Source organism: Notothenia rossii (genome assembly GCF_949606895.1).
Source record: "Notothenia rossii genome assembly, chromosome: 8".
Lineage (NCBI taxonomy): Eukaryota > Metazoa > Chordata > Actinopteri > Perciformes > Nototheniidae > Notothenia > Notothenia rossii.
In genome coordinates this window covers 25,712,049-25,724,674 of record NC_136906.1, presented here as the reverse complement: position 1 = coordinate 25,724,674, position 12,626 = coordinate 25,712,049, and the positions used below count along the sequence as shown (strand labels likewise).

Here is a 12,626-nt window from a genome sequence, read left to right as displayed (position 1 = left end):
ACACTCACACACACACGTGAACATATATGATCTCCTTTAAATCTGGCTGAGGTATAAATGCAGTCTTTTTAACGAGTATGCATATATAGATGAACAAGACGTTTAATTTGTGAGGATTACTTTTGCATGTGTGTGTTCTTGAAACGTGCAACTAAACCACAGTTTCAGATGTGCTCAGTATATGTGTGACCGTCCCTTGATAAAGCGTCCTCTGAGGAAGGTCTGTGGTTAGAATACTAGGAAAGGAAGGGGAAGCTTCATGAAGTGAAACAGAGAGGGACAGGAAACTGTGGACATTTCTGCAAAATAAAAGGAAAAACACAAGGTCAACTAAACACACAATATTTAACAGTATTGGGCTTCTTCGCCCAACTTTTATCTCAGAACAATTTTCATATCTTTACATATTTCGGATGTAGCCTAGATGCAAGAAAAATATTATTTAACAAGTTACTGTTTCCAGCCAACAAATGTCTTTATTGATAACAAAGCTGAAGATTTTAACAAAATGTCTAAAAATGAAAAATAATACATAAATGCATGATCTACATGCAGACACAAAGAGAGAGAGTGAGCGTGTACCAGAATATTGAATAACTATAGATTGAAACAGGTTTAAATTCCAATACCTGCCTAAAAATGTGTCGGATAAGGTTTCCTCAATAGATTATTTGATTCCCTAATGCAACCTTTATTTCCCAACTATTTGTATATTAAATTCAACCAATTGTTTATAGGCTAACTCTAAGCAAGAGATATCGAACTTCTTTAAATATTCAACTCGCTTAAAAATTAAAAACGTTCGGGCACCTAGTAAGGAGGCCACCTGGGCGCCTCCCTATAGGGAGGTGTTCCAGGCACGTCCAGCTGGGAAGAGACCAAGGGGTAGACCTAGGGCCAGGTGGAGGGATTATATCTCTTCGCTGGCCTGGAGCGCCTTGGGATCCCCCAGTCAGAGCTGGTTGATGTGGCCAGGGAAAAGAAAGTTTGGGGCTCTCTGCTGGAACTGCTACCCCCGCGACCCGACCACGGATAAGCGGGAGAAGATGGATGGATGGATGGATGGATGGATGGAAACTCGCTTAAAAATGCTGCAACAAGTGTCCTGACCTTTATTTTGAAAGTGAGGCCGGAAGTGACATTTAACGCACTCGGTGGCTGGTACTTGGAGCAGAGGCGATCATCAGACCGCACAGAGCAGACACACGCAGACACAAATCATCGTGTTCACGCGACCTCATCCAGACAACAGAGCAACAAAACGTCACTCACTCAAAACCGGGACTTTTGTTTGTTTGTGCTAACTTTTTTAAACATTCAAATATGCTTCTGTGTTCACACTTCGGACGGAGAAGAGGCCAGCCTTAGAATAAAAGTCACCACAAAGTGTTCTCCGGAGAGGAGGAAAGGTAAGCTGAACAATGCTGTTTTAATATCTGAAAATGTATTAACTTCATACTTCCTTATGAAAAAAATATGAAAATAAGTAACGGCTCAGTTCTCTTCCTCTTTCTATTGCTCTCTATCTCCAACTTCTCTTTCGTTACTTGAAACTAAATAATGACTTTTCTTTTTACAAAATATGTTATTTCGTCACTGGATGAAGCCCCCTCTGACGCAGCAGACACAACATTAAACATACTTATTTAGCTTTTGGCAATTTAGGTGATATCAGCTATAGGCTATGCAAATTTACGCCAATCTGGGATGTTATACTTGTAAAACCCAGGTTAAATCTACATTTCTGAACTAATTTTAATTGTTATTTCATCTCTATTTTCTGGATCTCCACTCTTGGCTTGGATTGTATGTTTTCAAGCTGCATGTTTTTATCGTTTTTACCCCCGTCATTTAGGGGAAGTAGCTTGAAAGCTTTTGTTGGTGGGCAAGATTGAGTGATATGATGTCAATACTAATACACAATCTTTGATAATCTCATTAGTTCTTAATATATGTTTAGTTTTTCTGTCTAAATCCATGGAGATCGATGCTTTTCTACCACCACAGAGCTCAGGGTCAGAGGTCAATGCCCTGCTGCTCTCTGAGAGCCACCTCATGTCAAGACCTCCTCCTCTGCAAACAACCCCACACACACCCTTCTGCACCCAGTGGTGGAAGAAAACGTAATGCTGCATCTTACTAACTAACTAACTATGAATTAGGGATTCAAATACAGACTTTTATTTAGAGAAACTATGTGAGATATGAGAAACTTTTTAGGCAACAGTTTATTGTTTAATGTGGTTTCCAATAATGGTGTTGCATCTCCTTTGAGCATGTATCCTCGTTGTAAGTGTTTGCCGGCGGACACTGTCATAAATTGACTTTTTATCCAGTTTTCATCCACATTTTGGCCACACATGTTAGATCTTGGTCGTTCTTAACTATTTATTTCAACCAGATAAAGGAATTTAGTCATCGGAATCTGGATCCTAAGTCCGCCCTGGGTCCCAATAATCAGCGTTTAAAAAAAATGTTTTTTAACCAATTGGTCCGTTTGTTTTGGTGATGAGAATAATTATGCAGGTTATTTAGACTCCCGGTTAACCTCCTTTCTTACCGGGAAAAGATTCAAGGCAACCAAATTCCGTATTTTGTTCTACATTTTTTTGAGCGACCCCTAGCGGTTGCAAAATATATGTAGAGATTTCAATCTGCCGATTTGATTTGTCTAAGTTATTTTAAAGGTCCCATGTCATGCTTTTCCAGTTATTACCCGTCCCGTCCCCGTCTGTGTTATGAAGCTTTTTCTGCATGTAAACGGTCTGCAGAGTCACAAACCCTCAAAGTACACCCTGTAGGGAGTACAACTCTAACACAGAAAAGACCTGTCTATGCTGCCCCAGAACGCCTCGTTGGAGATTTCTCTTTTTCTTCCTGGGTAGAGTGACGTGCCCATAACCAAATGGACCAATCCGTGGAGCCGTTACGTTACGTCCATGGATCGGTCCAACTGGACCAATCTGCAGACTTCCTCACACACACACACTCAATCTTTTCTCAGCTGCAGCTCCACCGATTTCTCCTCCCTGAGACGGCAGGACGCGGCGGGGCTTTGAGTTTGTGTGTGAGCACACACAAACTCACAGCCAGGCTGCGGGTGTGTGTGTGTGTGCTCGAGCTGGTTTCGGGCTTGGTTTCGCTGTGTCCAGGTGTCTCGCAGACGGCCACTGGGCTCATAGGGAAGGGGGGGCAGGAGCTCCAACAAGCCGTTTAGGACAGTGAATACACATACTATACAGAGATGCTGTATGAGAAACCAATGTGAGTTTGGAACATTGCACAATATACATCTATTTTAGTAGACCTCAACAATGGAATTATGATCAGTAGAAATGGCCATGACATGGGACCTTTAACATTTCACAAAATTATAGTTGTTACACAATCCATATGTCTGTTGACCTTACAAAAAACTACAGCTGAAATAATTATTTCATAAGAAGATCGACAAAAAATGTATCAGCAAAGATTCTAAATATTCTACGGTGCTGATTCAACTTTTTTCCTTCAGCATAATTTTCACGTGGATATCTATCTTAGTTTTCAAGTTTGATTAGACAAAACAACCATTATAAAGACATTCCCTCGGGTCCTGAGAGATTTTAATCTGCAATTTTTCATTATTATTATTATATATAATAATTATATTATTATATATAATTATACGACGGCGTGTGGCGCAGTGGATAGAGCGTTGGTGTTCAGATCAAGGGAGCACAGGTTCAAACCCCACTGCAGTCGGCATGTCGTTGTGTCCCTGGGCAAGACACTTCAACCCAAATTGCTCCAGTGGGGATTGTCCACAGTATTGAGTAAGTTGCTTTGGATAAAAGCGTCTAACAAGTAATGTAATATTATTATGGTTGCAGTTTTTTTACAACGTGGTAAGTGTTGTGAATTGAAACTCAACTACTCGTCCAAAATAAGCAGGGCCGCCCCTCCCTACAGGCCGATCCCGCAGAGTGCGTGGGGCCTCAGCTTGTGGAGGGTGCTTCATTTTCCGTAGGGAGCCTCATTTTCCGTAGGGAGCCTCATATGAAGCGCAAATGCGGCACACCTACAGTGTAAGCGCTGCGATGAGGCCCCCCCCCCCACGCTCGCGACACAGAGGGCTTCATCATATAACTTTGCGTGGGGCCACACATTGGCCAGGGGCGGCCCTGAAAATAAGTATGATCGTTTTGTAACTTAAGTAATGGGTTTGTTACATGAGTGAATTCATCCATTCTCCATGACCTCCTCTTACGCAGACTTTGATTACAAACTTATTTGTGATATTTCAAAAACAAACTTTTTAAGACAACAGGCTTTTGGATAGATTAAGATTTTAAAATACATTTATTATGACATGACAGTTTTAAAAATACAAACAAACTTTATATAAATTCACTAGAACTAGCTCTTCCTTGACCAACTATTACAGTGAAACACTCCGTACACATTGACGAACAATCACATAACATCATATGTTATATTGTGGAGCCATTTACGATTAATAATTTAGCTAATAATACTCACATAAAAAATGCATTTATTAATAATGTTAAAGTTAAGGATCTGAACATCGTCCACTATTTGTAAAAGAAGGCACAGAAATTCAGAACAACATTGTGATTGTGCCAGAAAAAAAGGAAGAAAAGAAAGAGTTTTAGCTGCTTCTGTTCTCTGGATAACTTCTGCCCTCATGGACCGTGCAGTTTAAGATGGATGTGCAAAATGAGAGAGACATCTCTGTAGTTAAAAAAATACTGAAACTTAAAAAGAAACACTGAAAGCAACACTTCTTACAGGAACTTGCTCTGCATCATCTTTGTGTCACAAAAACGTAGACATCTCTTTAATATACTCAAAAAGATATTGATTCCTTAGATCCCCAGTCTACAGAAGACATGAGTTGGCAACTACTTCTAATCAAATTATCACTATTCAATTGTCCTTTTTCAACAAAATCAGAAACTTTTTATTGGTTTCAGCTTTTCATTCCAGCGCACACGGTTGACGTTGTAAATTCAAATAACTCTTGGTCTTAGGCAACAAAACTACTTGGTTAGGTTGAGGAAAAGAAATCCTGCTTTAGTTCTAAAAGAGTAAGCTTAAGCCCGTAATATAGCTCAGTTTGTTACACTGAAGGCCAATGGACTGCAGCTTGGTCCACATGCGGAGGACCCAGGTTCGAATCCAGCCCGCGTATCATTCACTCTTTCATATCCGTCACTTAAATAAAGACACTGGTTGCCATAACACATATTTAGATTTTCACTGGACAAACAGTGTTCTCTTGTTGTGAGAAAGTCATGTGTTGTTCTTTTTCTCGGCCATAGCAAAATCTATCTTAAATTAAACAAGAGATTGGTGATATTTATACTTCCACACCTGCCTTGCATCGCTCCCGGCACGTAAAAAGCCGTAACATAACTTATTGTTGAGTAAAGTCAGCAAACCATATCATAATACATGTTATAATAAGGATCATGTTAGTTGAAGTAAATTAAAAGCTAACCAAGTAAAATATTCACTATTCAGTATTTTGCTAGCAATATCTGTTAGCATGCTAGCAAGATAGGACTAGCAAGCTAGCTGTAACTAAACTACGATGCATGATCAGTTGTCGGTTGCTTTGTTACATTAGCTTATTAAGTAATTCGTTCAAATTAAGTACATTTAAAAGCCACATCAACCCCGGCAGTGATTAGCAGAAGTTATTCATTCAAGCTGGTATTTTGCTCATTTGATTTTGCTTTATTACAACACACAGTCAGCCTATTACGTAACATTATTTTGAATTCTTTCAGCAGATCCGTCCACAGATCTTACCATTGAGAGTTTTGTTTGTAGAATCTTTGTATTGAGGGATTTTTGTTTGTCACATGGGAAAATGAATACACCGGGTGTTTCACAGCAGTACATCTACTCCTATGGTACTCCAGTTGAAAGAAGTTTCAAGCTTGCAGAGCGCTCTACAGCTGCACGAGTGAAGCGATGTTAGATTCAGTTTACTTCACCACATCCTTCACTTCATAACCACAAAGATAGTGAACATTGTTTTCACATCTGTGGGAAACCTAAATTAGTAAGTAAGACTGACTGCTGTCATGAGATTCAAATTCTGACTGAATTTAAAATCTGACTTTTATAAAAGTGTATCTCTTTTAATTGGAGAATAACATTTTCACTAATGTTGTCTTAACCTCGGCATTGCTGCTTGTTTATCCGTAAACAGTTAGTCAAAATGAGAAGTGGCTTTTGTGATTCTTCCTAATTTAAAAATACATTACAAATAATTTTTTCCAGTTGCTTTACATATCGTTTCCATGTATTCAAGTGCCCTAAAAAACTCAAGTCTGAAAAAACTGATAGGCTTCTGTGTTTACAGTGCATATAGTCCTGTGATTGTGTACTTTCTTTACTTAGATTAAACTTAAATGAGCTCTGTTATGTTTTGTTATAGGATTCAAGTGTTTAATTTACCACTTTTAATAACCCTAATAGTTTGTTTTAGACCCTTTTTAGGGCTAAACAATAGGGCACAGTCCAATATCCAAATATCTGGAGGTGCGTTCTTTGTTAAAGGCAATATGTCTGTATTTGCTGCAAAAACGTCCCGGTCCATGAATTGTTTTCAATACACAGAAAAATGTTGTGACTTCCTTAAAAAATTATCTGGTGATTCTCTTCAAACCACTGTCTTTAAGTATCACTCTTTACTAGTGATGGGAATTATGACTCTTTGAAGGGAGCCGGATTTTATGGCTCCGTTCCTTTCAAAAGAGCCTTTTTTTACAAATGGTGCGTTTCATCACTGCCTGCGTTTTGGTTGAAGTGCATCCAAATGTTGCTGCGTTTGGCTAGTTTTCCATCTGAAAAACACGTCGTCTACCTGTCCTGTACCACTTGTTATGACTTCTCTCTCGCGCGTATTCCGTTAAGACCCACCCACATCTCACTCCTCGTGCTGAAACCTACCAATCAGAGTAGGGGCGGGTCTTCACAGAATACGTTTGGGGAACAAAATCAAGCTTTTTAAAAGGCGAGGGGATTTTGGCAGGCAGTGAGTGCGGACAAACGATTGAACGTTAAAAAGAACGGCTCTCACCAAGTACGACTCGGTTCCCCTCGTTCATACCAAAGAGCCGTTCAAAAGAATCGGCTCGTTTGTGACCGACACATCACTACTCTTTACAATCAGCAAGTTTTATCTCAGAAAAAAAAAGGAAACGTCTCAGAAAACAATATATACTTTTGCCAAACATGCATACATTAGTAGTTTTTACAAAGATTGCAACCCCCCCAACTCTGATTACGTTTAAGTTTTTGGAAACTGTATTCGATAGCAATTCAATTCTTGATTGAGAAAGTATAATTTCATTCATTCTTCCTCCCTGCACAGAAACTCATCGCTGATCTTGTCTCTGCGCCTTCTTCTCTTCGTTACCTTTTGGATACTACAGCCGGTCCTGATGGAGGCCAGAGGGAAATTTGATTTTGCTGCAACAGCAGACGATGAGCTCAGCTTCAAAAAGGGAGACATACTTAAGGTCAGTGGACGATTATTTTATTTAACAATATGCCTTCACATTTTTTTTACTTCCTCATACTCCGTACTGTGAAGCTTCCTGCATGATACTGTCATTTTCAAATGCATTTTCTTTTGCATAGTCATTTGTAATTATATTATGTTTTTGTTTCTTTCAGTAAATGCTCTTATTTTTCTATTTTAATTATTATTTTTCTGATTAGGTTTTAAGCCCACAAGATGATTGGTATAAAGCAGAGATGAACGGGCTGGAAGGATTCGTGCCACAAAACTACATCGAGATGCAGACACCGAGGTGAGAGACAATAAATCCTGTTTCAAACAGTTAACCTGGAAAAGAGTTACCTTTATGGGATGACATTCTATTCATATTCATTCATTCATATTTGCTAAACACTTAAAGACATCACCGCAGGCTTTCGGAACTTGGATGGACATTTAAAACTTTTTAAATAACTATTTATCGATTAATCTAGAACATATTCAGTAGTTGCAGCCATAATTATCTGTAAACAGTCAACTCCACGTGTGTGTGTGTGTGTGTGTGTGTGTGTGTGTGTGTGTGTGTGTGTGTGTGTGTGTGTGTGTGTGTGTGTGTGTGTGTGTGTGTGTGTGTGTGTGTGTGTGTGTGTGTGTGTGTGTGTGTGTGTGTGTGTGTGTGTGTGTGTGTGTGTGTGTGTGTGTGTGTGTGTGTGTGTGTGTGTGTGTGTGTGTGTGTGTGTGTGTGTGTGTGTGTGTGTGTGTGTGTGTGTGTGTGTGTGTGTGTGTGTGTGTGTGTGTGTGTGTGTGTGTGTGTGTGTGTGTAGGTGGTTTCAGGAGGACGCCAGTCGTAACGCTGCAGAGGACATCCTCCGCTACAAAGATGTGGGAGACTTTGTGATCCGAGGGTGTCAGAGCTCCCCGGGAGACTTCTCCATCTCTGTCAAGTGAGTTAGGACCCTTGCCCTTAAAAATTGATATACAGGTCAGGCTTTCCGTTAGCCGGTAATTACCGGTTTTTAGCTGGTAACATTTATAAAAAAACGGTAAATTCAAAACCTGCCGGTCAAAATGTCCAGTAATAATTAGGGATGCTCCGATCGATCGGCCGCTGATCATTATCGGCCGATATTCACTCTTAATAGTTTGATCGGTGTTCTCTATAAAGGTTGATCAGGAGAGCCGATCAGATGAAGCAAAATACATGAGACTTTTCTCTGTGTGCGGCAAAAGAAGCTCGCCAAAATGGCTTCACCGGTCTGGCAGCTTTTCAAGGTGTCCAAAAAGACAATAAAACGGCGGTATGCAACGTGTGAAGCAGAAAGAGAGAGAGATCACGATCAGCTGCAGCTCTCCCGAATCATAGCTCCGCCCGCTGCCTGTGACGGACCGGTGAGCGGAGCAAAACACACACTTCAAGTTAGACCTATCACACTTAGCCACTTTATCTACCTCTGGAACTAGCTAAACTAGTTATACATATGTTTATTCTTCACTGTCAGGTCACTAATTACTGGATCAGCGAGCTGCATGAGTCTGATACAGAGGAGAGAGAGGAATTTAATTATTCCCGTGTTATTATCCTAAAATAATGTAAACTTTTGAATAATGTACTTCATCTACTATAAGTAGTTTGTTTGAATGTAATAATGATGATTATAAAGTGAAGCAATATAAAAATGAGCCCCATTAACTGAGTTTTAAACATCAGCATATATTACCGGTCATAGTCCTTTAATTACCTGCTAACGGAAACTCTGCTACACAATTCTGATTATTATTATTATTGAAACATGACCGGTAAGTTTCTAATTTGTCCGGTAAAATGTATTATTTCCGAACACTTGACCGGCGGAAACCCCGATACAAGTATATCCAAATGGAATCCTGTCTTTTCAATCTTGTTTAGATCCAGATAAAAGTGGATTTAGGTTGGTTTCTAAAGTTAGAAACAAAAAAAACAACTTCCTTTTCTTTAACCTTAAAGCTGCAGTCAGAAATATTGTAAGTGTGTCATGGCATTTAAGATATGCCAGTGTTAAAGGTTCATACTGTTGTGTAATCAGTAAAGAGCTTTAAGAAAGCTTCACTCTAGAAATATAAATCATCTGTATGCTTCCTGTTGTTTTCTGTGCTAATAATAATATTAGTATTCATAATAATACACCGTTTTTGTATAGCATTTTAAATACAAGAAATGCACATTAAAATGCCTTACAATGAAAAATAAATCCAAAATTACTTTATTCCAGATATTTCAATATGTTTAATTTGATTAGAAATAAAGTTTCTCGTAAAAACTGAATATTTAAGAAATGCTCGCAGATATACTTTTAGATTATTGTCATAAGTATGACGGTACAAGAAACACCAAATAAGAACAGATGTTGTGGCTCAACATAATTTAAATGGATCAAATGTAAGCCTGTTAGAAAAGATCTCTCACAATCACTTCCACATAATTCAACCCTCAGAAACAGTAAACCCAATGTTTCCTTTGCGCGTATCATTATATAAAGAAGAGTTCAACTCTGACTCATTTTCTCGCCTACTTTGCTTCACTTACATGCTGCAAACTCTGCAAGACTCTTACATATTTACAGAAGGAGACAGCTGCAGGAGCATCACAGTAAACAAGTTGAGTTAGTTTACCTATGAGTGTCTGCAGATATTCAGACCACCAGAGAAAAAGATCTGCACACTCTGATGGTTGCTTTTTTATGCTCAGGACTTCCATGATCAATGATACCAAGAGTACAACAGAACACAATGATAAGAGCAAACAAACAACAGGACAACAAGATTTAAAAGCAGTTGTTTTTACACATAGTTCTTACATATTGCACCTGGAATGCTTGGAGGTCGGTTGTTGGAAATCTAGGAAAGTTCAGACCTCTTGAGTTTTTTTTAGGGATTTTGTGTTTAGATAAGGATTCGGCCATAGTGAATATTGAGGTTGTAGTTTTGTACTTTGACCAGCAGGAGAGACAATCCAGCCGAGGAAACTAGAAAACCTCTGGAAAGTTGCTGCACAAGAAGCCTAGTCCTTCCTCGAAATATTTTCAAAGCAACACTTCTCACTACCATTTCTGTTTATCAAATACTTACCCAGCGCTACTTTGAATTCTTGAAGAAAAATGTTGTTTTTCTAGATTAAAAAACAAATCTAAGTGTCATTTATCCAGTTGTATGCTCAATACTTCTCAAAAACACGCATTTCTTAAACAGGAATGCTCCACGAATTCTGTGTGAGTTTTTGGATTCTTCTTTCAACATGAAGGCATGCGAGAAAGCAACATGTTTCTTCGATTAAGTATTTCTTTAAAGTGATTGTCAATGGACCTTGTAAGTGTCTTAATGTGGCTTTGCACTTTACTCTGTGTTTCTGTGTCCATGCTATATTTCCCCCTAGGCATGAGAGTGATGTTCAGCACTTCAAAGTGATGAAAGACAACAAAGGGGCAGTACTTCTTGTGGTCGGAGAAGTTCACCTCGTTAAACAAGCTGGTGGAGTTTTACAAGTCCACCTCCATCTCTAAGACCAGGGAGATATACCTCAAAGACGGCAGCTCGGACAGTAAGAGCCCCCCCACGCCAACGGCGGTAAGAGACAGTTCAGTTTCACACAGGGGCTTAGTTTTGATTTTCAATAGTTCAGTAAACTTGCTAAAAGCAGATTTCAAAGCCATGAAAAGGTTACACCACAGTGAACTATTGCACCTGGGCGGGTGGGTTTCTTTTTAAAAATATGGTTGGTAAAATATCTAAAGATAGAGAACTAAACATGGTATAACCATTGCTTTTTTCCCATATTAACAAACACAATGGTGAGAGCCATATAAAAAAACTCACTTGAAAATTAATAAGAAATGAACAACAACAAAAAAAGAGAAGAAACTAACTTACTAAAAACTGTAAAAATGATCATGATCAAATCTTTTGGTTTTGTATGTATGTATCCCTGGTACATTTGCACTCTATTTTCTCAGTTTCATTTTATTTCTTGGAAGTTAAAGAATCATATAAAAAATGTTTGGAAGTAGTTACATGATATGTTACATGATATCCTACATTTCTGAATCATTGGAATGAGTTCAAATGTTTTTGCTTCCTTCCTTGTTGTTCACAGGGCTTTCACTAGAAATAGAAATGACAGCTTATACTGTAGTTCCTGTAAGTCACGGTCTGTTTCCTTCCTTTAGGGGAAGAGGGAAGTTTGCCTGAACAACGTAACACGGCGGCAGCCATCGTTGCTTCAACGCGCAGAGCTTCAGACCAGCCTCACAACCAGCTGGTACACATTTGACTTTTGCTTCCTTATGTGTTCATTTGGAATGTACGCTATATTTTATTACACTGTTTTTTTTTTTAAAGGTTAGTCTGGATTCATGAAAACAACACAATAAAAAAAAAAAAAAGGCAGTGGCAGGGCAGGCATCTAAAAGGAATGTGTTTGTCAATAGAGTCTGGTGGCTTTAAAAAGAGCATAGATAATGGCTTAAAGGGGACCTATAATGCAAAAATGCACTTTTGTACGTCTTTTATACATGAATATGTGTCCCCGGTGTTCCAGTGAAACTCACCAAGTGTCAGAAAATACAACCCTCTCTCTTTCCTCCATACCCAAATCTCTAAAAACAGGGCTGCAACGGATTTGATACATGTGGATTCTGATTTGCACCTCTGATGTCACAGAGGTGCACTCCGCCTGTATGGTCAACTCTCCACCTATCAGGGGAATGAGAGGTTGCCGTGGCATGGCAACAGCATAGCAACCTCATGGCAACAGCATAGTAACATGACGCTTGTGCCTCGGGGGGGGGGGGTTCAGCTCCAGCTCATGCAAAGACAGAGCTGGAGTGAGGCAAAAATGAGGCATGGCTAAAATGCATGATCTGTTTGGTATTTTGAAAAATAAAACTTATAAATATAACCTTATATAGGTATGGCCCTACAAATAATATTATTCAAATATAGCATGATAGGTCCCCTTTAAGTTACCTATCGGAAACTTCTGAATCATACATGATACAAGTTTGTTAACAATACATAAGTTAACATGTCAATGTTGACATCTCATTTTACATGAAAAAACGAACATTGCTCACTT

The 12,626-nt window shown here is 39.0% G+C and overlaps 1 protein-coding gene across 1 annotated transcript; it reads left to right on the top strand.

Annotated features, from left to right (window-relative positions):
- Positions 1-760: 760 nt before the first annotated feature.
- On the top strand, positions 761-11,837 carry grap2a (GRB2 related adaptor protein 2a). Its single transcript, XM_079643648.1, is given in 8 exon segments — positions 761-1,409; positions 2,008-2,123; positions 7,391-7,538; positions 7,741-7,832; positions 8,344-8,463; positions 10,929-10,971; positions 10,973-11,119; positions 11,727-11,837. Coding segments are annotated over 7 exon segments (714 nt in total). The 5' UTR covers positions 761-1,409; positions 2,008-2,055; the 3' UTR covers positions 11,823-11,837.
- The last annotated feature ends 789 nt before the right edge of the window (positions 11,838-12,626 follow it).